Source organism: Panthera uncia (assembly GCF_023721935.1).
Source record: "Panthera uncia isolate 11264 chromosome B3 unlocalized genomic scaffold, Puncia_PCG_1.0 HiC_scaffold_1, whole genome shotgun sequence".
Taxonomy (NCBI): Eukaryota; Metazoa; Chordata; class Mammalia; order Carnivora; family Felidae; genus Panthera; species Panthera uncia.
Window position 1 is genome coordinate 74201025 of NW_026057582.1, and position 24547 is coordinate 74225571.

The 24547-nt window shown below is 42.3% G+C and overlaps 2 protein-coding genes and 1 non-coding gene across 3 annotated transcripts in view; 1 reads left to right on the forward strand and 2 right to left on the reverse strand.

Annotated features, from left to right (window-relative positions):
* The window catches only part of RNASE9 (ribonuclease A family member 9 (inactive)), a 93093-nt gene extending 74351 nt beyond the window's left edge, over positions 1 to 18742 (forward strand). Inside the window, exon 7 of the transcript XR_007453766.1 lies at positions 18443 to 18742. The gene's annotated coding sequence lies outside the window, so the exon portion shown is untranslated. The remainder of the gene's footprint in view (positions 1 to 18442) is intronic.
* PNP (purine nucleoside phosphorylase) lies at positions 7455 to 18288 on the reverse strand. The gene is made up of 6 exons (XM_049613188.1): positions 18170 to 18288; positions 14651 to 14820; positions 11155 to 11258; positions 10786 to 10961; positions 10485 to 10675; positions 7455 to 9919 (listed from the first exon to the last, which is right to left on the reverse strand). The coding sequence occupies exons 1-6, from the start codon at positions 18178 to 18180 to the stop codon at positions 9702 to 9704; spliced, it is 870 nt and encodes a 289-aa protein (XP_049469145.1). The 5' UTR covers positions 18181 to 18288; the 3' UTR covers positions 7455 to 9701.
* Positions 13682 to 13832, reverse strand: LOC125910660 (U12 minor spliceosomal RNA). The gene has a single exon (XR_007454141.1). It is a non-coding gene; the product is annotated as a U12 minor spliceosomal RNA (small nuclear RNA).
* Positions 18743 to 24547: the final 5805 nt, after the last annotated feature.

A 24547-nucleotide genomic window follows, 5' to 3' on the forward strand; every position in this document is an offset into this window, starting at 1 on the left:
AAGAAAGAAAGAAAGAAAGAAAGAAAGAAAGAAAGAAAGAAAGAAAGAAATTCATGCCAAGGTATTTAAAAATGAACTGATGGAGGGCGCCTGGGTGGCTCAGTCAGTTAAGCGTTCAACTTTGGCTCAGGTCATGATCTCACAGTTTGTGAATTCAAGTTCCGCGCTGGGCTTGCTGCTGTCAGCACAGAGCCCTCTTCAGATCCTCTGTCTCCCTCTCTCTCTTCCCCTCCCTGACTTGCACAAGCTCTCTCTCTCTTTCAAAAATAAACTTCGGGGGGGAAAAGAAGTGAACTGATGTGATATCTGCAACATCTTACTTTCAAATGGCTCAGGAAAAAAAAGAAGTGTGTATGTGGTACAATACTAAAAATTGATGGTGGAAGGCACGCTAGTGTTTATCACATTATTCTTTTGACTTCTCTACAGTCTTCAAGATTTTCAAAGTAAAAGGTTGGGGACAAAGTGGACGTTAAAATTTCCAAAAAATATGTCAAATCCGTTGTCTGTACACCAAACCCGTAATAGTGCCTATCTTGACTGAGGCATTCTTTTTTGCCCTTTTTCTTGTTGTGGTTTTTTTGTATCGTCCAACTAGTCTACATTAATATGTATTGTTTTTGTAATCATGTAAGACTTTTATTCTATTTATTCTTATTTAAAATTTATTTTTAATAATAAAATAAAGATTAAAACAATAAAATAAATTTATTTTAAAGCTGCATATCTATTTTTAAAGGCCAAAGCAAGGACTCTTCCTTCTGCCCCAGTGGCCTCTCTCACCAAACCCCCTGCTCTGTTGCCCCAAACCCAGAGCCAGCCAAGCAAGCTCCCTACATACCATATTTCTTGCCTGTGCTCCCATGCGTATCACTAGCTCCATAACCTTCCTCCCCACAAACACTTCCCTCATAAGCTACTGCCCACACAAAACATACTCCATCTAAATTTCTCTCCTGGAACAAATGGCTTCTGTCACCACTGACTACACCTCTGTGCAAAGGTTCCATCCATAAATCAGTCCTTCCCCAAATTTCCTGTATAACACTTTCCCCACCTATGCCTCTGAGTCAGTCCCTGATGAATTTCTCCTGGTGTGCTGCTGAAGATTTCTCAATTGCTGACACAAAAGGTTGCCCTTCCCTGCCGGATGAAGCAGCCAATTGCTTCCACTTTTGTCTGGGATCAGTCACAGCTCCCTAGTCTTCCTGACCTAGCACCCCAGCTCCTCAGCTCCCATCCTAAAGCAGGTCAAGCAGAAATGGACACACATGGGTATACAATCATTGCAGCAGGAGCACCTGCCTACATCTTCAGCCTTATCTCCCACAATCCCATTGTTCACTCCACTCTAATGCCATGGCCTTCTTGCTGCTCCTAAATTGCTAAGTCCTCCTAGAACCTTGATGCTAACTGTACCTTCTGCGTCTACACTCTTCCCTAATCATTGCATTGCTCATCCCCTCATTTATTCAGGCCTCTGGTCACATGACAGCTCTTCAGGGAGGACTTCCCTGCACTAATCCACTTGAAATTGTTCTCCCCTTTATTACTTTTTTTTTTTAAATAACCTTACTGAGGCATATTTTACATATCATAAAATTCACCCTTTTCAAGTGTGTAATTCAATGACTTTTCGTAACTTTACTCAGTGATGCAACCATCACCATAAATTAGTTTGGGAACATTTTCACCCCTGAATAAGATCCTTTATGCCCATTTAATTTTCATTTCCACCCTGAGCCCCAAGAAACTACTAATCTACTTTCAGACTCTATAAGTCTGTCTTTTTTGGACATTTCATATAAGTAGAATAAGAGTAAAGGTTCTTTTTTTTTTGTATCTGAATTATTTTAGCCAGCATGTTTTGAGATTCATCCATGACATAACATGTGTCAGTAGTTTGTTTCCTTTTATTGCTGAACATATTCCATATATTTTGTTCATCAGTTTTTTGTTTTCTGGTTATTATGAGTAATGTTGCTGTGAACATTTGTGTGTAAGTCTTTATGTGTTGATGTTTTTTTATTATTTTAAAGATTTTATTTTTAAGTAATCTCTACACTCAACATAGAGCTCAAACTCACAATCCCAAGATTATGAGTCGCATGCTCTACTGACTGAGCCAGCCAGGGCGCCTCTATATGGATATGTTTTTATTTCTCTTTGGTAGATACCTAGAAGTGAAGTCGCTGGGTCGTATGGTAGGATTATGCTTAACTTTTTGAGAAACTGCCAAATATTAAAGTGGCAATACTATTTTACATTCCCATGAGCGATGCATGAGGGTTCTTGTTTCTCTGTATCCTTGCCAACATTTTCGATGTCTGCCTTATCTATTATAGACATCTGGTGACTTGAAATGGCATCTGATTGTAGTTTTAACTTGCCTTTCCTTCCTCTATTACTATCCATTCCTTCACTTTGATTATTTTTTCTTAACATTTACCATTACCTTAGATTTTTTTACATTTGTATTTATTTGCAAATTGACTCCCCCAATTTAAGGTAAACTCCATGAAGGCAGGAGTATTTTCTTGTTCTTCTCTGTTCTCTAATCCCTGGGACATTTATTAAGTTAGTGAATAAACATACCCTCCTCATGTGTTCCTCTTTTTCTTGCCAAGAAGCCCAGAAAAATACACTTGATGAATGCCTGTCTGAGACACTGAAAAGCTTCAAGCTTCTTCAAGGCTTCAATGGGCAGGCAACAGTTTATAAGTTAATAATTTTGGTTTTTGCATACATGTGCATACATGCACATGCACACACACACACACATACCAGTATTTCTGTGTATGGCATAATACATCTGATTATCAAAAAGACAAATTTCAAAATAAATGGAGGGGGAAAAATGGACAAAAGCAATACAGGGTGGTCAGGTAAAAGCTATGGTTATCTGAGTGGCCATTATGTTGCTAAATGTCAATACTAGGTGCAGACTGATGACAAGACCTGACACAGACATACTCCGAATAAAAACTGAGCAGGATTATTTATCTAAAGGTTGCAAAATAACTCAGAGAGATGAACATATTTTCCAACTCAGACAGGACTACAAACATCTTGACTCCAATACCTTTACCAGAAGGGTGTATTATCACTGAAACTCTAAGTAAATGAAGGCCACATTAGACTCTATGGAAAATATAGCAGTATCTCTCAGTCCAGCCTAGTTGTACTCATAAGTGAGTGTGAATATGCCCAAAGCCCCTCCTTGGCTGGAGGCACTTCATGTGGCTAAGAGTCATATGATACATAATACTACTGCAGAATGCAGTTTGGTTCTTTAAGGCATCTCTCTTGGACTCTCCAAGCTAGTAGATCCTGGTCTGAGAACATTCCTGAATTGAGTATTTTGGAACCATAACAGGGATCAGTTTCCTAGATCTTGGGAATCCTGCTAACAAGTCTTTAGACCAGCCATAGAGCTATCTTGAAATGAAGTATCAGTAGGTAGGAAATATTCTAGAAGACAGACAGTCAAAAAGAATGACAGAGTAGCAGAAAATATCCAAAATTACTTGTACCATAACTCTATCCTATTTTTTTTAAGCACTAGTGGTTCCTATCCATTTATGAAGGAGGAGGAAGAGTTGGCAGAGTAAGCATCCAAGGAAATGACCCTCTCCTGGGCCCCAAATTCAGAAAGTCACATAATTTTGCATTTCAGGAGTTTCACAGGCTCCCTTACATCCTATCCATGGGTCCAGAGTGAGAACCTTTCCACTCCAAAACAAGTATATTAACAACAACACTGTGCCAAGTATTGACATCATCCCCTGACAGCAATCAAATTGTTTTCATACTTTGTTTGATGGACTGAGTGGGATACTAACAATGATGGTAACTGTATATTATGATTGGGGGGAGGGGAGCAGTGAGATATTGAGAGCTGGAATTGACCCCAGGCAACCTTTGATGGTTTGCATTGATAGAACTAGAGCAGATCAGGCTACACATAGTGTAGTACTATATTCCTACTAATCTTTTATAGCAGGAGCTCAGGTAGAAATAGTTCCAAATAAAATAGGAAAAAGGAAGACTAAGGCCAAAAATCAAATAGCAACAAGCGAAATGGCATTTTAAAAAATATGAGGGGTGCCTGAGTGTCTCAGTTGCTTAAGTGTCCGACTTTGGCTCAGGTCATGACCTCAGGGTTTGTGAGTTAGAGCCCCACAAGGGCCTCTGGGCTGTCAGCCCAGAGCTCTGAGCCTGGAGCCTGCTACAGATTGTGTGTCCCTCTCTCTCTACCCCTCCCACCCTGCTCACGCTCTCTCTCTCTCAAAAATAAACATTAAAAAAAAAAAAACACGAATAACAGAGAGAAAAGAAAGAAAACAAGAAAAAAAGAGAGATTGGCAAGAGAGATCATAAATTTCCTAAGATGAAAAAACTCAGAACGGAAGTGAAAATGAAAAACAAATAGAAGAGTAGGGGGTTTTGACCTGAAAACCAGAGACTAAGGATTCACTCCAAACAATATCAGATCTGATTTCTTCCAAACCTAAATTCTGACAAAAAGATTAAGGACTGGAAATTTTCCATTTTCATTAAAGTTCAAGTTTACAATAACAGAAAAACCAGGCAGAGAGCCAGTGTTTGTTCAAAAGATGTCCTTTAGAAACACAAAGTAGTTATGAAAAGCAGATGCATGTTTACAAAGGAAAAATGAATGCAAATCTAAGCCAAATCAGATTTAGACCAGAGGGCACAGCAGAGGAAGAACAATTGTGGTCTCTCCCACCTTCTTCTTTTAAAGGGACAGCAGTGGTATTATCTCTTTGTCTCTATTCCTTTATTTTTTCAAAGTCCTAATGTCCAGCAATGGTATTATCTCTGTCTCTAGTCCTTTATTTTTTTAAAGTCCTAATGTCTATCCCTACCATACACTTTTATTTATTTATTTATTTATTTACTTACTTACTTACTTACTTATTTATGGGGGAGGGGAAGAAAGAGAGAGACAGAGAAAGAGAGTGGGGAGGAGGGGTAGAAAGAGGCGGGGGAAGAGAGAGGCTCTTAAGCAGGCTCCACACTCAGCTCAGAGTCCAGTGTGGGGCTCTGTCTCACAAACCCAGAGATCATGACCCGAGTTGAAATTAAGAATTGGACACTCAACCAACTACTGAGCCACCCAGGTACCCCTCTTTGTCTCTATTCCTAAAGGCAACCAACAAATGGACTGGGAATTGGCTAAAAACAAAAAACATTAAAGCCATATTCTTCCTTTGCTTCTAAAAATGTTGAGGTGATAGACATGTGTCCTTGAGAGCACTGACCTAAGTCAATAAAAAAACACACTAATTATGATGCAAAAACATCTCTAAGACATTAAAGAAAATAGCATGATGCAGAACACATATAATGTATTAACTTCTGTGGACAATAAGAGGAAGAGAAAAAAATAACGTGTATTTGTATTTGTTAATATTTTTATAGATACTGGAAGAATGTGTGAGAAACTATTAAGTCGTTACCAGTGGGGTGGGGAAGGAAAGGCAGATGAAGGACAGGATGGAGTTAAAACTTTACACATTTTATGTTGAGTAAGTTTTTAAGTATGTGTTCAAAATTTTAATCTGAAAAAGGAGAAAACTACTAATTTGACTTAAGTGTATGTATTTTTCATTTCCAAATTGCTTGCGCTTTTGCCTTTACGTTTTGCTTTATAACAGCATATTCTTTTAAATACTGCAAAAGTCTCCAACCTGATTAAAAAATTCTAAACACCGGTTCTGTTATTCTATACGGCTAGTTTGGGGTGAAAGTACTTCTACCATCAGAACAACTCTTTCTGCTTCTCGTTAGGCTTCAATCCATCAAAATAGTAACATGATTTTCACCCATCAATTCCTACTTAAAAAGCCTTAAATGGCTTGTCATATTGCCTAGAGAAGGTTCTTACTCCTCAGCCTGAAAAGAGACCCCCGAACAATCTAGCCTTGTCCACCTTATTTCCCAGTGCTCCTATTCACAATGTCTTTAATTTCACCATTTTGTTCTGTTCAATGATCAAACATTCTCGAATTTGCCTGCATGCAGTAACTTCTGCCATGTCCTCTTCACCAATGTTTTCTGTAAGGTCTAACTCAGTCTCACCGGTCCTTCCTACTCCCCATCCCAGGTTGGTTCCCTTTGAATACCCATAGCATATTTTATCATTGGCACTTAGCATGTGCTACTTCTCACACATTATTCCTTTTTCAAAAATTTCCCAAATGGTGACAATATAACATAGGAAAAGACTAAAAGTAGGCATAGAGGGCACAACTAATTCAGCTTTTAATGCATATATCCTGTCTCCCCCTTAGATTGGAAGCTCTTTGTCTTATTAGCAGTTTATTTTATGGCTTTAAGACAATGTTGTATGCAATGTATATGATTAATAATCATTATTGGTATTGATAAAGATGACCATGACAGGGCCAGGGTAGAAAGCCCTAACTTGAAGTGTGTGTGTTTTTTGCCACCTATCCTGAGATGCAGGAAAATGTCCATTTTGTAGGCCCCTCTAGAGAGCAATAGTGTCATCACCAGTTGTTTTCAAGAACTACCCTTTTCTGGGTCCTCCTCCCAGACCCATCTCCCTTGACTTTTGCTTTTATTTTCTTGCTCATCTAAACTGGTACATTCATTTTGGTTGAGTTGGTTGGCACTTTGAAGACGCTTGATAAGCAAAATGTAGTGTATCCATACAGTGGAATAGTACTCAATTATGAAAATAAATGAAGTACTGATACATGCTACAACTTGGATGAACCTTGAAAACATTATACTAAGAGAAAGAAGCCAGTTAAAGTCCATATGATCCTATTTACAATTCCCTTCATATGAAGGCCCAAAATAGTTCTATCTTACAGAGCAGAGAGTAGATTAGTGGTTTTCAGGAGGGTTGGGAGCAGAATAACTAAAAGGTACAAGGTTTTCTTTTGAGTTGATGAAAATGTTCCAAAATGGACTGTGGGGATGATTGCACTTATGTGTGAAAATACTAAAAGCCATTGAGCTGCACACTTTAAATGTGTGAATTTTATTGTATGTAAATTATCTCATTAAATAAGCCTTCAAAAAAGAAATTAAAGGGGTGCCTGGGTGGCTCAGTCAATTAAGCGTCCTACTCTTGATCTCGGCTCAGGTCATAATCTCAAGTTCATGAGTTTAAGTCCCACACCTGACCTGGCTCTGTGCTGAGGGTAAGAAGCCTGCTTGGGATTTCCCCCTTCTCTCTGCCCTCCCCCCCTGCCCCCCGTTTGTGCTCTCTCTCTCTCTCAAAATAAACTTTAAAAGAGAAATCAAAGGCAATGTGTTTGTGTTTTCTTTCTCCAGCCCATATGGCCTTGAACCTAGTATTCCAGTGCATTTAGGATACTCATTACCTATAATTAAATAGTACTTGCCTGTAGCTACTTTCCTTGTCATATCTTAGTTTTCCTATAAAGAATGTACAATTTTGTTACTACAGGAGATATTCAATGTCCTAACATGAGTATAATAATAAACACTTCTGTAAAGTCAGTAAGCCTTATTCTTCATACTTAGAACTAAAAAATTAGACTCTTGCATGAGGACAACAAATGAATATTCTTCTTGAATCTAGTATTCTATCACAAAATTTATGATGCCCTTTACAGGGTAAATGGGCAAACCCATATACTAAGTCTAAACACCAAAGATGTGCTTAAATATTCCACCTGAGTCTCTCTGGGACATGTTTTTCAGATGGCACCATTCTCATTCCTGAGCCATCTCACCAAGAGCCAGATCAGGGTGAGAAAGCTGAGCACCACATGCACTCTCTTGTAACTTCCAAGTATTTGCCCATATCTCATTAGAGCCCTGCATGTCCTCTGTTCTAATCACACCTGTTGTGATAATGACCCACGGAACATGACTACATTTTATAGCTCTGTGCTTTCACTCACCTGGTGTGAAATCCTTTTCCTGCCTTCCGTCCTTTAGGACTGAACTCAAAAGTTTTCTATGAAACTTCCCTTACCCAACCCAATTCTCAAGGTCCAGTGTATACAACTGGTCTATCCTTTGGGCTCCCATTGTATGTAATGTGTAGAATATCCTATACTGTCTTATAGTAACAGTTAATGGTTTCACAAATATATCTCTTAAGATTAAAGGGCAGTTAAAGAGAACCTTTGTTATATTCTCAATTTAACATTCTTAGCTGAGTGTTATAGAGGTAATTCAATAACTTGATTAAAAGAAATGTTTATAAACCATCTCATTAGATGAACAAGTTGCATATATATCTGAAGGACACAGTACTTTCCTCTAAACCAGCTTGCTTATGGACAAATGGCAGATGCTAGCAGATTGTCTCAAGGTCCAGGTAGGGTTTTAGAGCTGGTGGGGGTGGTGACAGGGCCACTCCAGAATGCTTTTTGTGTTAGGCTCAGGTAAGTTGGTTAGTTACCAAAGGATTTAAAAGAGGTTTTAAAAGCTTTCTATTGTAAATTTCTATTGAAATGCCATTACTATTAGAGGCTCATCCAGCTAGATCTTTTATCAAAAGGTAAAGAGGCCTGGGAGGGTAGTGTGGTTTTGAAACATGCCATCCAGTCAGCTGAATGCAAACTGGTAAGTGAAAAATAGTGCAGTGAACCAACAAAGGGCAACACCTAGATGCTGTGTGACAGGGGGGTTCTGACTGAGCAAAAGTCAAAAGACTAGAACCCAGAAAGGAAACGAGGAGGGAAGGAAAGGAAGTGCTCTAAGAAGTGAAGTATGAGTCAACTTCACAGGTTTGCCTGGGGCTGGCAGGACTCTAATCTGCATGGAGTGGCTGCTGGCAGAGAAAGATGTAGTATTCTAGTATTCAGTATTTGCTACAGCATTGTCAGAATGCAGAGAAGGAATGTTGGGTTGTCCTTAATTATGGCAGAAGTTAGGGTAGGAAGGAGAAAGAAAACAACAGGAAACAGTTAAGGCTTAAGAAGTAGCCACTGTGGAACAGTGAGACCAGTGAGACGGTTCAGATATTCATGAGGGCATAGACAGGGAGCAGCACAATCAGAAGGCTAAGGTCAGAGGCAAGACTGGTCTGAGGAAAGCTGCCGTCTTGTGCCAGGTGTTAGCTCTTCCTTATTCATCTTCTGACATCTTTATCTCTCATCTTTGGCTTTCCTTCATCCTTTCCTGCATTTACACACCACCTCATCTCAGTTTTTAGTAGCTCGTCTCAGAAGCAGATCACACTGGACATGTGATCTCAGTCTTTCATGCCAAACTTGGCCTGTGCTCCAAGCCTTATCCCAAAATGCACTAAACATTAAATTATTTCATCTTTTTTATTCTCAAAATATGAATAGTATTCGAGTCCAAGAGGTATTGGACTTGTGCGAGGCAGACTGAGTCTTCAGGAATGTGAAATCATCTTATCTCAGAAAGATAGTAGTAGGTACCTGTGCCAAGTTCAACAGCCCAAATCACACCTAGGGCATATACATGGCTGTGTGATAGGGCTTGGGCCCCAGCTCTTGAGGAAGAACAGGGGTGGAAACTATTGAGACAACTGAGCAAAAGAGGAGCCAGCACAGAAGAGTCTGGTGGGAGAAATGGTGGATCTTCCTCTCCTTTCTCCTACTACTTAAGGGCAGAGGCACATGACCCCAGCAAGGGGCCAAAGCAGGTAGTAGCTACTTGGATCCTATTAGGGAGAGGCCAGACCACTCCAGGGCTGGTTAATTGCCTTTGCCAGGCAGTGGAATACTAGCCATAAGAATAGAGACGAACTGTTCCAATTTCTGTGCAGCTTTTTTCCCGGACTCTAATACTTCCTCATGATTGGCCTTCTCCTTGGTTTCATAATCCTGGATGACTTTGTTAGTGATGAGGGAGAAGCCAAAGACTCGAAGTCCACAGTGCCTTGCAACTATAACTTCTGGTACTGTGCTCATGCCTGATGAGGAGAGAGAGGGAAAACAACTGTCAGGACCCTCAAGTGACTCTTTTCTTTACCCTCTGCCCTCATCCCCATTCATTACCTCATTGACAATTCCACATCTCAAAAAAACATCCAAAGAAACAGCTGATTTCTTGTCTAGCTTAGGTTATTCTGTATTGCTTAAAAGAGTGGGGCCTCAGAGGACCTTACACATTTCTTATAAGTATTACCACTGCAATGCTTTATTTCTGTTTGTGGTCATTTTGAAGTCAGTTCTAATGATGCAGTTCCATCTTCCAGCCAGAGGTACAGAAAGCGGCTATATTTTTTAGAACAATCTTCAGAAACATCAAATCATGGATGGGTCGTTAGCATTATAGCTGTTAAAGCCCTAGGTGCTGGGTAGGGAGGTTTAATGCTATAACACACCAAACCCCAACACCTTTAAAGTCAGTTTAACTCAATCTTCCCTTAAGTCAGATCTCTCACTTTACGGTCTAGGTCTACAATCTTACACCTTTCCATCCCTATTTTACCAGATCCCTCCCTGTTCAAGCCTCCAGTCGGTTCCCCTTCTCACCAACAGCATCTGCCCCCAGCTTCTGCAGCAGCCGACACTCGGCCACAGTCTCAAAGGAGGGGCCTGCCAACATCACATAGGTGCCTTCCTGAAGCTCTCTCTGCTCCCCCATTTGTTTCCAGACACTGTGAGCCTTCTGTCTCATATCCCGGTCATAGGCATCAGACATGGCAGGGAAACGAACTCCGAACCTAGGGCACAGGTTGGAATCTCAGATTACTGGAACATAATGAGTTCTGACCCCCAGACAAGTCCTTAAACTGTACCCAGCTATTAAAAAAAAAATTTGCAAGATACATACCTATCCTCATTGGGCCCTCTGAGAGGGTTCAAACCACAGAAACCAGGTAGGTTGATGTGGTCGCGGATCAGCATGATATCTCCAACCTCAAATTTGGGGTTGAGTCCTCCAGCTGCATTGGTGACCACTAGGGTGTCCACACCCAGAAGGTAGAAAACCCTCACTGGGAATGTCACCTTACAAACAAAACATAAAAGATCAGAAAGAGTTCTTTAAAATTTCACCAATCTACCCACAGACATGCATGATACACACCACGAAAGAGAAAGGAGGGGACCAAAGTCAACCTAGCCCAGGTAGATAGGTCATAAAATGAGACTGAGAACTCTCTCCCCCTTCTTCCAGACCAGGCTTATGCCCCTGAATTACCTTTGAGAGTGGGTAGCCTTCATACATGTGGAACCTGCCCTGCATCATCACACAGGCTCTGCCATTCAGGAACCCAAACACCAGTCGACCGACATGACCTGGCACTGTGTACAAAATAGAAAGAAAGAAGAACAGGATGATGTTTTCATACAACACATATCCACTGAGCACCTAGTACAAGCCAACTCATGGTGCTCAACATGAGAGGGTATAATTAAGCAAAGGATGACATTACTAACTCCACTTTCAGAAAGCTGAAGTCTGGTGGAGACAGGAACAAATCATAAGCTTACAAATGAGTATATAAGTACATCCTGAGATTAGAGCTAATGGATAAGGATGCTCAATGTGAACCACATATCAAAAGAAAGATTTTTTGTTATTTTATTATTGTTTTAATGTTTATTTATTTTTGAGAGAAAGAGAGAGAGCATAGCAGGGGAAGGGTAGAGAGAGGAGACACAGACTCTGAAGCAGGCTCCAGGCTCGGAGCTGTCAGTGCCAAGCCCAATGTGGGGCTCGAACTCACAAACCGTGAGATCATGACCTAAGCTGAAGTCACATGCTTAACCAACTGAGCCACCCAGGCACCCCTTAATTGTTTTTACAGAGAGAGAGTGTGTGAGTGGGGGAGGGGAACAGAGGGAGAGAGAGAAATCTTAAGCTAAAATTCTCTTAAGCTTAAACTAAAGATTCTCCATGCTAAGCATGGAGCCTGACACGGGGGTCGATCCCACAATCCTGGGATCATGACCTGAGCCAATATCAAGTTGGCTCAACTGAACCACCCAGGTGCCTTAAGGAAAGGTTTTTTTTCTTTTTAAGAAATTTCAAAAGAATGAGAAAGCCATATTGTAAGAGAATAAAAGTGAGCAAAAAAAAAAAAAAAAGAAAAAAGAAAAAGTGGGTAATAATAAATGTAGCAAATGCAGTCCTTATAGACTTTTCCAAAATTTTTAAATTCTCCAAATATGTCTCCATATTTATTACCCTAACTAAACCATGTGCCTCCTCACTCTTGAAAGGGAGTTCATAGTATATGAGGGTCCTGAAGAGATTACTGAACAACAGGGGGAGGGGCTGAGTTTGGACCCCTACAAGGCTTCTCCATTATGACCCACAAAACAGTCCTGTGGTAATACATAGCCCAAATGGGCCCTGCAGGGGTGTGGGAATGCAAAAATAACTCCCCACACAGACATAATAACCATTATTACCATTTCCCTTATCTAGCATTTCTCCTCTAATGGAGGCAGCCAACCTATCCTCTAGGGAATGGGTGGTCCAAGAGAGAGGGACCAAAATCAAGAGGAAGAGTTCAGGGAGAGTCAGAGACAAAAGAGCTTATTTAAAAAAAAAAAATTCCAGAAATAGAGCAGAGGTGGCAGAGTTAGGAAAACCTGAGTATAAAAAATAGGCTAATAAAGTTTAAAAATTAATCCACTAATCACTTACTGCAGTGCCCTTCTCAGTGGGAAGAAGGAGTGGCAGGTGGGGTCAATGTCATTGCTCTTTCCCTTAGGAAACTTTTTGCCCTTTGCCCTCCCTCTCGGTTTAATATTTCTTTACCCAACCCCCACCCCCACCTCCCTGCTTTGGTCTTCCAATCTTGCTCCAACGGGTTTGGAAAAATATATGTGCAAAGTCTTAACTCTCTGGGGAAAAGAGGACAGAAGGTAGAAATTTATAAAATTAATAAATCATGGGAAGTTAGTTATCTGAGAATTAATAAGTAAACCAAATAAACTACCCTTCTCCTTAATTTACTTGGTCCCTCCCACCCCTTTTTTCCAGAGAACTGGCTAAGGTTGTTAACCTAACGTTCATGAATCATAGGTGAAAACAGTTTCACAGGCCATTAGAAAATTTCAGTAAATTTAGAAGATTCAGCCAACATGGGAGGGGTGGGGGGCAGTGGCGGAGGTGCCTGGGTGGCTCAGTGAGTTAGGCATCTGACTCTTGATTTTGGCTCAGGTCATGATGTCACAGGTCCTGGGATCCAGCCCTGAGTCAGGCTCCTCGCTGAGCGTATCAGAGCCTGCTTGAGAGTCTCTCTCCCTCTCTACCCCTCCCCTGCTCTCTCAAAATAACTTAAAAAAAAAAAAAAAAGAAGGGGACACCTGGGGGTCTCGGTTAAGTGACCGACTTCGGCTCAGGATATGATCTCAGTTTGTGGGTTCAAGCCCCACAAGGACTCTGTGCTGACAGCTCAGAGCCTGGAGCTTGCTGGGGATTCTGGGTCTCCCCCTCTCTCTGCCCTTCCCTCACTTGTGCTTTGTCTCTCTCTCTCTCTCAAAAATAATACACATTAAAAAAATTATATATAAAAAAAAAGATTCAGCCAACATGGCTAATAGTGAAGGGAAGTGGAGAGTAGTGAAGGAAAGTGCAGGGCCACTCCAGGAGTTGCCCACAGTGGACCCATAAACCCTCAGGGTTAATCCAAGTTATCACTTATAGGAAACAAGCACCTTCTCAACCTCATTTTTCTTTCATACCAGTCTACTTTTTCAGTATTAAAAGGGGATGGACAGATCGTGACTCTCAAACATCTCACAAAGTAGGTGAGTCACATTAGGGGCAACCTTTACTTGCTCAAAAATCCATCTCACATTAGCTGGGAGGATTCAGGTGTCACCCTGAATTGTTATTTTCCTTACTCATGAAGTTTAAGGCATGGCCTTTCCCTTTTTTTTTTAAATAAAGGCTACCCCCAAAATGGGACTCGAACTCATGACCTGAGACCAAGAGTTGCATGCTTTACCCACTGAGCCAGCCAGGTACCCCACACCTGGCTCTTTTCTAAACCACAGCTTTAGAGTTTTCTGGCAGCTATTAGGATGCTGGATATGCTACCCTCAGATCCATCATTGCTCCACAGTGCACAGGTAACACCTGCTTCCTTCCCTCCTTCAAAGGGTCAGTGTGAATCAGGTCTTGTGTGTTCATGTGTTATCTGTGTATTTTGTCTGCAAGAACATGGCAGTGTTCATTTGTTGCTGTGCACCAGTGAGTGCCTTATCATGGGACAAGAGCTAGAGCTGGGGAGATTGGGAATGGCAGGAAGACATAGGACAGGGGTCGCCTGACTTTGTCCCAGGAAGTTATAGGCACTACTTTGTCCATTTAACCTGCAGACTGAAAGAAATGGGAGGGATATGTGCAAGTGGTGGGTACCCTGGTGTGGATGGGGGAGGAGAGTGTGAGTGAGGTGCTGTAAAGCTTTAAGGGGCTCTGGATCATTACAGCATAGGAAATATGTCATCATATGGTATCATTGCCACACACATGCCCAATCTATCATGAAATTTCTACTGGGGGAGTTTCCTTCTAAAGTCATTCTGATTCATAGTGGTCTTTTTCCCTCTCTTAAACAAGTTGTCTTTAGTCAAATGCTATACAGGATAATCAGGTGCAGGCCTGGTGAAAGCAGACCTTCTCATCAGAATCCCATCAGTATCCCTCAGTTCAATCCCTCACTCCCCTTTGCCAGTACCTGTACTTTGGGAAAAGTTTGGTATCTCACTGTAGTCAAAGCTCTCGGCCTCAGTTAATTTATTGACCAGATTTCCTAACCCAGAACCACAGATCACTGCCACTTGAGGTCGGTGGTTGGTGCGGCACAGAAGCCATTTTGCAGTGTTCTGATAATCTTCATATGTAAATCTAGGAAAAAGGAAAATGAAAGTTAAGTTTTGCTCCCCTCCCAAGGGCATCATAGACTAATGACCTTCAGTGCAGAAAGGCTGCTAGGAGTGCTGTGGTGGGAAGGGACACAGAAGGGGCCAAAGAGCTGCCCCAGAAGGGAGGATCCTTTCTCAGCAGGGTCCACGCTAAGCTCATCCACCCACCCACTCCTCTTTCTGAATCAGACCCACTTTCTGAATCAGACCCACTGAAAGTCTGATGGGAAAGTCCCTCCTCATTCTATAGCCTGGCAAAAGCTAATGGTGCCTATGTTTCCACCCCCAACCCCAACTTCAGTTTTGCTACCACTAGCAGGTTTAATTATCTCTCTTTATGACAAAGATTTAGAGAGGAAGGGATGATAAGTCTACATAGAAGTACAGGGAAATAATCGAATCAAAGAAGTAAAAGGGCTGGATTTGAGGATGAAGGCTAAAGAGTATATTCAAAATGGCATTAAGACCTTCCTTAGGGCAGTGACAAACCCAATATAATCCTCCTACCCTACTTATCAGTAAGGACACTCAAAATGTGATTAACACTACCCTGAGGGCAGGGATAAACCCAATTTCCTTTTGGACCCTTGCCCTCCAATTCCTCCCTCAGACACTTTTATTGGTTGACAAAAAAAAAAAAAAAAAAGGCAATGGGAACACTCCAGAGTAGAAATCTATGTGCCAGTTAGTTCCCCCAGATCCCTATTCTGGGATACCCAGACCAATAAAATACAGATCCCTGTCAAATGAAATTGCAAGCAGTAATTCAAGACCAGTGACTAGACAAGCATAAAAAAGCAGATGGAGTAGTCCACAACTTTGGTGGTCAGTGGCTGAAACAGAACTATTTCAGCATCTGCTTGAAAATACAAATTCTAGGGGCGCCCGGGTGGCTCAGTCGGTTGAGCGTCCGACTTCGGCTCATGTCATGATCTCATGGTCTGTGAGTTCCAGCCCCCGTTGGGCTCTATGCTGACAGCTCAGAGCCTGGAGCCTGTTTCAGATTGTGTCTCCCTCTCTCTCTGCCCCTCCCCCGCTCATGTTCTGTCTCTGTCTCTCTCTGTCAAAAATAAACATTAAAAAAATTTTTTTAAAGAAAGAAAGAAAATACAAATTCTGGAGCCCAATCCTAGAGATCCATAATTCTGGGGATCCACAATAGTGTCCTAGGTAATTCTCATTCAAAAACCAGGCTTACTTATTTCTGGTCAAGAGGAAGGCAGAACTCAACCTGGGTTCTAGTCTCAATTCTGTCTTTTTAAGCAAATAAATGTGTTTCAAATTCTTTCCTCGGGTAAAAAGGAAGTAATTGGCAGCACCTGTCTTGACCCCACCTGTCTTATAGGTACAGTTTTAAAATTAATTAAAAACTTATCAGTAAGTTCCAAAACCTTACCAGTTAAGACTCCATTATGTCAGGGTTTGAGTCCAAAGCACTTGAATCTTCCTCCCTGCCTCTGTTCTCCTCCCTGCCCTCTCCCATCTCCCTTCTCTTCACCAAGGTTCTTTGCCCTTCAGAGACCTAACCACATACACTTGCCATACCCATACATCTTAACCACATACACTTACCGTGCCCATACATCCCCAAGAACCAACCCAGAATTTTTCTCACAATTCCAGTCCAATTCTCAAACCCCTATCTGGAAAAATGAAATGTTGAAGTGGGGGACAAGTGGAACTGAGGTATGACAGAGCTGAACACAGCTAACCAAGCCTCCAAAGGAAATCCTTCTCTTCAAAAGCAGAGCCTTTGAAACCAGATGACTCTACAACAGGCTACCCTCAGGGAAGTAGCTGGGTAAGGGACAGGGGAGATGGAGCCACAGGATGATGGAGAGAGAAGCAATGAAATGATTAAAAGTTAATCAAATGGCATCCCCAAGAGGTGCAAAAAAAAAAAAAAAAAAAAAAAAAAAGAAAGAAGTATGAAGCCCTGGCCACCTAGCATATCTAGCAACGACTTATAGGACTTCTTCAATGGGCCATCAGTTCCCCAAGAACACCCTGGATTTCTGTGCATCCAAAAGCCACTGTGGTCCCTGATTCTGGTGACTTGGACTGGGATTTCTGGGGCCAAAGCAGACAGAAGAATTTTCAGAGGTGGGAGGTAGGAGGAAAGGGCAGAGTCTATTGTTCAGTCCAATTAATAAGGATTTCCTTCTCTCCTTGGAGACTTCATCCCCAACTTATTTAAAATGTTTCTTTTTCTTTTTTTAAAAAATTTTTTTAATGCTTATTTATTTTTGAAAGAGAGAGAGAGAGACAGACAGAGCGTGAGCAGGGGAGGGGCAGAGAAAGAGGAGACACAGAATCCAAAGCAGGCTCCAGGCTCTGAGCTGTCAGCACAGATCCCGACGTGTGGCTCCAACCTACGAACTGTGAGATCATGACCTCAGCCGAAGTCGGACACCCAACCAACTGAGCCATCCAGGTGCCCCTAAAACTTTTCTTTTAGGGGCGCCTGGGTGGCTCAGTCGGTTAAGCTTGGGACTTCCGCACAGGTCATGATCTCACGGTTCATGAGTTCGAGCCCGTGCTGGTCTCTGTGCTGACAGCTCAGAGCCTGGAGCCTGCTTGGGAGTCTGTGTCTCCCTCTTTCTGCCCCTCCCCCGCTCACGTTACGTTTCTCTCAAAAATAAACATTAAAATTTTTTTCCTAAATAAAAAAAATAAATTTTTCTTTTAAATTGTGAGTAGGCTCCACGCCCAACGTGAGGCTTGAACTCACGACTCTGAGATCAAGAGTCACATACTCTGAGATCAAGAATCACAGCCAGCCGCCCAGTCCCCAACTTATTTTAATTGGATCTCCAATTTGGTGGGAAGAAAGGTGTTGAGAGAACTTCAGACATCTCTCCTCTGAAGGAGGAACTCCAGATACGGGCACCAAAAGAGCCTCGCAGCTTTACCTAGACTCTGCAAAGGGAGTGAAAAGCACAAGGGGTGGGTTGACCTCTTCCCGGTATGCCGGTCGGGGTGGCTGGGGGAGAGAGAGTACGCTTCCCCTACAACTTGCACCTCAGTGCCGGCGCACACGCACATAAACACACCCGCCCCCTTTCCCAAGTAGAGTGCACGGTACCACACCGTGTCCCCTTCCTGCTCCGGTGGGGCCATCACTACCCGATTCCCGCGTGCGCCCCGGCTGTCGCTGGCCGCCTCACTGCTTTGCCGCCCTGCCGCGACACGGGCTCCCCCGCCAGCGGTCTCTACATCTCCAGAGCATTCGCTCTCTCTCCTGGCCCTCTCGGGGCCCAGGTGCCGGGCTTCCAGGTCTCAGTGACAGCCATTCCCCTTCCCGGGTTGCCCGGGCCTGGTGCTCGTCTCACCCGTTCTCCATGGTGCCACCGCCGCCCTCTCGAGGAGCCCGCCCTTCTCCGCTCGGATCCGGTCTGCTGAGCTGCGCCGCCCTGCGCTGAGCTGTCCTCGCCGGGTGCGGTGTATACTGTGAGTGTACGGTTACTCGCAGCTGGCTTATATCCCAGCCTGGAGTCCCCAGCCAATAGCAGCCGAACACGCAGGCCGGCCCCCATTTCCATGGCGACACACCCAGATTCAATCGCCCGAGGCTAGGCTAACAACTTAATCTGCATTCTTTGCAGAGCTGGAACCTGACTCGCGCCGCACCCTACTCGCTGGGGAAGTCTACCAAAGCATCCCTGCACCCGCTTTCGTCCTCAGGGCCGAAGTTTCCCTCAAGGAAGCCTATTCGAGATGAGGGCTGGAACCCAGAAGAGGGCCCCGAAAACCTTTTATCTGGAACCTCATTCCCGATTGTGTCTAGAGCAAACCATGAGGGATTTGAAAAGAGAAAAATTTAAACCTTGTATCCTGCAACTCCAGAATAAAATTAAATGAGCCTGTGTCTGAGATGTGTCAAACAAAATTTGCATCGAGGCGGCAAATTTTTTTTTGCAGTCCTAGGAACTGCAATTTGGAAGACTTAGATTTGGGAGGAAAACCAAATAGTGCTCCACTGACGGGGGGGGAGGGGGGGGGAAGCAGAGGGTCTTTAAAGGAAAAAAAAAAAAAGGGGGGGGTGCAGAGGGGGGATTCCAAGAAGACTTACATATGATGTAACTTACATACAATGATTAGCTAAAACAGTCTAATTTCTGTTAAATTTCCAGCTTGCTTTCTGGGACTGCAGGAAGCCAAGATGTTGCAGTTTGGCAGTGAACTATACTTAAAGTTCATGTTCCCTGCAGAGGTGGACTTGCATAAGCCCCACTTCCCTAATGGCCTTCTGGCTCCATTTTTCCTGACAGCAGTAATTCCATTTCAATTTTTTCTTTTCATGTTTTCCCCTTTTGACCAAGATTTTTCCTTGGAAAGCATTAATGATCAACCATTGGATCATCTGTTGTCTACTTATCTAGGAAGGTTCATTCCTAGAAGGTCATGTCCCACAGAGGAGGGAAAATGAAATGTTATAAAGAATGTCACTAAGACCATACAGTCACAGCAACAAAGAGGTTTTCAGGAAGCAAGTCTTGGGCATTGTCCTCATCTTAAAAGTCCATGAAGTTGATAGTTGACTTGTCTTCAGGGGTTGCCAATGGATAGCCATGGTTGATCATTTTATTTTAAGCCTTAGTGTGTCCATAATTTTGACATTTTAGATGGTCAAACAACAGTGAGACATACAAAGCATCAGTAATGTAATTATAATTAAAAAGGAACACATAAGAACAATAATAAGTATGATTATTTGTAATCCAGATCTTAGAAGGGGAGTCCTGTGGGGAGTCAACTGAAAAAGTCTGAAAACTTAAAATTAAACTGAGTTAGAGGGCTGAAAGAAACTCCTTTTAATGATGGCCAGTTAAGTTTCCAATTAATATGAGGTGTTAATCTAGTTGCGCAGCAGGAAGTATTAGCGATGGCACAGACTCAGTCAACAGCCAGGAAGTAATCCAAATCTCTTTTGTTGTCTTGTACAACTCAGGCAAGGGAATCTAGAGACCACTGAGCTCTAATGGCCCTAGCAGTGGATCAGGCTATTCTTTTTTTTTCTTTTTAAAGTAGGCTCCAAGCCCAGCAGGGTCACAACCCTAGATCAAGACCTGAGCTGAGATCAAGAGTCGGATGCTTAACCAACTGAGCCACCCAGCACCCCCCCCCCCCCGCCCCCCGACCTGGCTCTTCTATTAACAGTCTAGGGCAGATTCTTAACCATGGCCTCTTTTGCAGCAGATCCTGCCAGGAAAAAGGATTCCAAAAAAGGATCCCAAAATGGATCCCCAAATCCATTCTTTCATTAGGGTTGTACCCTGTGGGAGGTCACAGTCCTGAGAATGTGTGTAGCCATTGTCTTCCTATTTGGAGGAGTTGTCATCTGGGTAGTCATTTATAATGGATAGAAAACTCTCTTGTTTCTATGGTAAGTGTTTAGGGCAGGAAAGATCCCTGTGACCAATTGAAGTATAGTGAAGGGAGAAATTGAATAACCTAGGAGATATTGTCCCATTCTTTTCTGACTGTCTAGGCAGGTAAATGTCCAAGGTTGTCACTTATAGGCACGGGCAAAAATATATTCTGTGGGAGTGCAAAATATTCCTTTTTAAGTCTGATTATCAACAGACTCATTTGTAGGTATGGAGGGTAAGACAGGAGAAAACCAGGGGTCTGTTTTATTCAAGCAGCCAGATAAATGCTTCTTTTGATATCATAGCTTAGTTGAAAGAACCTTGTGCAAAAGAGGGTCTTACAGCCAGAAGAGTCTGTTGGAAAACTAGTCAGGCTCCAATGTGTTTTTATAAGGCAAGGGCTAGTGGCAGATAATTCTTTTTTTTTTTTTTAATCTTTTTTTTTTTTTGGTTTATTTATTTATTTTGAGAAAGAGAGAGAGAGAGAGCACAAGCGGGGGAGGGCAGAGATAAGGAGAGACAGAATCCCAAGCCGGCTCCTTGCCATCAGCACGAAGCTGGACTGGAGCTCAAACTCACAAACCAAACCGTGAGATCATGACTTGGTCAAGAGTCAGTTGCTTAACCGACTGTTCCACCCAGGCACCCCTGGCAGGTAATTCTTGATGAAGTTTAGAACAAGATTGGAGGGTGACTATCCATGGGAGATGTTGCCCAGGTCAGTTCTTGGGCAGGGATTAGGGTAAAGCAAGGAGAGTTTCCCTTTCGAAGGAGGTAAGGCTATTTTAACATGGTAAGTAAGGTCAAAAGGGGCTGTCTGATTTATGGTGACATTGGAGAGAAAAGAGAGGTTGTAAACAGGGATGACCGAAGGGGCACTGTATCCTCCATAGCCTGTAGTGGCCTGATGGTGGCAGATCCAACAGTCAGAAAGATTTCCTGCCTGTGCTAAACTCTGGGATATTTGTGTGACTGTTTTTCCTCTGTGACAAAACAGGGAGGAGGCATCAAGCCAGGAAAATAATTTCTTTAAATGAAATAAAGGAAAAGAAACTAAAGGAGGATAATAGCAGCACCAATTTAAGAGTAAGAAGATACTATAGTAGTAGAATGGGTTTTTAGCCAAAGGAGGGATTTTTACCACCAGTGGAGAATCCCAACTTTGTGTGAAAGAGCAAAGATCATAAGGATTCTTAGAAGGAACAATAATCTAAGAATTTCAACCAGCTTAATTGTCTTCATATATCATTGCAATAACTGGCATCTCTGGATTTTGTTTTGTTTTGGGAAGTGGCAAACAATAATGTAATTAGAATAACGTAATCAAAGAGCTTTCAGCAGTAAAGGGAAATCAAAGAGCTAAACAGTGGGTAATAACTATGACAAAGGATTGATACACTGGTCTGGTCCTGACTCTTGCAAAAGCAGTTTACATCAGATGCTGGTGGCTTCCAGTCCAGGACTCAAAGAGTCATTTGGAATAAGTTTAAGTTTTCTGGAAATTCTTAGTTGGCTGCCTCTGGTAGGTAGAGAAGACCATTTAGGAGGAGGAGCCTTTTCTAAATGAGAAATATGAATCCATGAGTCAGTGTTTCCTCAGCTTGGCAGCATAAGGACTGGTTAATTAATACCTGGTATGTTCCCTTCCATCAGGGCTTTAGAGCATCCTTATGAAGGTGTCTTTTTCAGTGAACATAATCTCCAGGTTGGAGGTCATGATGGTGTATGTCTTTGTTTCCCCAGGGCAAGTTATGTAAAGATTGTTCTAGAAGCTGGGAGTTAGCCTTTATTTTCAAAAAGCATTTTTAATGTGTATTTATTTTTGAGAGAGAGAGACAGAGTGCTAGCAGGGGAGGGGCAGAGAGAGAGGGAGACACAGAATCCCAAGCAGGCTCCAGGCTCCAAGCTGTCAGCACAGAGCCCAACGTGTGGCTCCAACCTATGAACCGTGAGATCATGACCTGGGCCGAAGTCAGAGGCTTAACTGACTGAGCCACCCAGGCACCCCAAGAAGCTGGGTGTTAGCCTTTAAAGCTTTAACAAGTTCCTTGCACTACATTAGGAATTTCCTTTAAGCAAATCTAGTTGATACATGCTTTTATCTAGCCTCATAAGCCTGCCAGTAGTAAGTTCAATAAGAGATTGTCTGTTCTTTCCAGGACAAGTTAAGCAAGACCAGTTGCAGAACTTTAGGCCAAGGCAGTTTAAAAGACTCTATTAGTTTAGCTAATTTAATGATTCCATTAATACATTCTATCAATCCTAAAGATTGGGGTTGATAAGCACAATGGAAATGCTGCAGAATGGGCCACATTTTGCAGATAGATTGGATTACTCAGCTAGTAAAATGAGATCCCAAATCGCTATGAAGTTCAGAGGGAACTCTCCAGGTAGGAATAATCTTTTCTAACAATGTCTTGCCTGCTGCTCTGGTGGTGGGTTTCCAACATGGAAATTAACTCAACCTACCTACTGAGAAAACATATAAATCATTGCTAGTATATATTTATATCCTTGGCAGGGCAGCAACAGGATGAAATCCATTTGCCATAGCGTGAAAGGTCCAGAAGGCAAAGGGGAATGTCCCATACAAGTATGAATAGGCTTTCCAGAATTCTGTTTTGGGTAAATCTGACAACTAGGGTATACCTGTGAGATGATTTTTGGTGATGGCTTCTAGTAGTATTGTCTTCCCAATGAGACCATCTTATCAGTATTCTAATGTGTCAAATCATGTATATATTGCGGGACATGTCTCTGTAGGCAATCGGAGGATGGGTTGATAGGATTTATCCATTGATTTTATCTGAGGTCAGATTTATAACCTTGTTCCGTCCATTTCTTTCTATTTTGCCAAACAGTTAACTGTTGGGCTTCTGTTATTTTACGTTTTTGATTGTCAGCAAATTCAAGAGACATGGAAGTTTCAGGTGCCTTTATTAAATGTGAGGGCTGACTTAAAGCTGCTGAGTTAGTAATTGCATCAGGCAAATGACTTCCTTTGCTTTTCTCTGTTTGCCATAGAGTGTCCTAGAATTTTAATGATCACCAAATCTGGGTAGTTGAATAACATTTAAAAAATTTGTAATGTTTATTTATTTGGGGGGGGGGGGGGGCAGAGAGAGAGGGAGACACAGAATCCAAAGTAGGCTCCAGGCTCTGAGCTGTCAGCACAAAGCCCAACGTGGGGCTCAAACTCATGAGCTGTGAGATTATAACCTGAGCTGAAGTTGGACACTCAGCCAGCTGAGCCACCAGGCACCCCAGATACCATTTAATAGATCTAATACATAAGAACTATTTTTTATTTTCTGTTCAGAAGAAGTCAAGAAACCTCTTTGTTTCCAGAGCATACCAAAATCATGAGCAACACCAAAGGCGTATGTACTATTGGAATAGATGTTAGCAGCTTTATCTTTACCTAGAAAATAGGCTCTAGTTAAGGCAAAGACTTCTGCCTGCTGAACAGAAGTGGCCGTTGGTATGGGTTTAGCTTCAGCGGTTTCAGTTAGATATTATAGCATAAGCATCTAGATAGAGACCGGTTTTATCCTTTAAATAGGATCTGTCAGTAAGCCAGATTAATTCAGCATTCTTGAGATAAATTTCCTATAAATCAATCCAAGGGGTTAAAAGTTGATTAGTCAGCCTTAAACAGTCATGAGAGGTTTCATCAGTTGGCAGAGGAAGAAGTGTGGCTGGGTTTAAGGTGTTACAGGAAGCAATGGTCATGGTGAGGGGGTGGGGAGCAAAAGTCCTTCATTGGAGGTTAGCCTGCTGGTAGATAAGAGCTGAGTGTGAGGAGAGTGAAGCAAAGCTTCTACTGAGTGGATGGTAACTAGAGAACCCATCACTCTTTCTTTTATGCGTTGCGGCAAGTTGGCAGTAGCTGCTGTTGGCCTCATATGAGGAGGGAGGACCTTAGCTACTAGATCTAATTGTTGGCTCTAATAACCTATGGGCCTATGTTGATCCCCATGGCATTGAGTAAGTACACATATGGCATTTCCCATAATTTTGTGGAAAAAAAGGAAAAAAGCAACTTGTAATTAAGATGACCCAGTGCAGGTAAGTCATGAAGGCTGTCTTTAATGAGGAATCTTGAACCTTTTTGACCAGATGAGAAGTTTAGTCCGATCAGCTTTAGGAAGAGTATAAACACTGGGCTATGGCAAAAAAAAAACCAAAACCAAAAACAGTGAAATCCAGTTCCTACACTACACTGCTAGTCTCCCCGATCCTCTGAGCTTTTTGTGCTATGGCAAGGGAAGGATAAAATGCCCTGACTCCTGTCTGGATCTAGATGGAGGCCATGATCAATAATTAGATGCCCCAGTA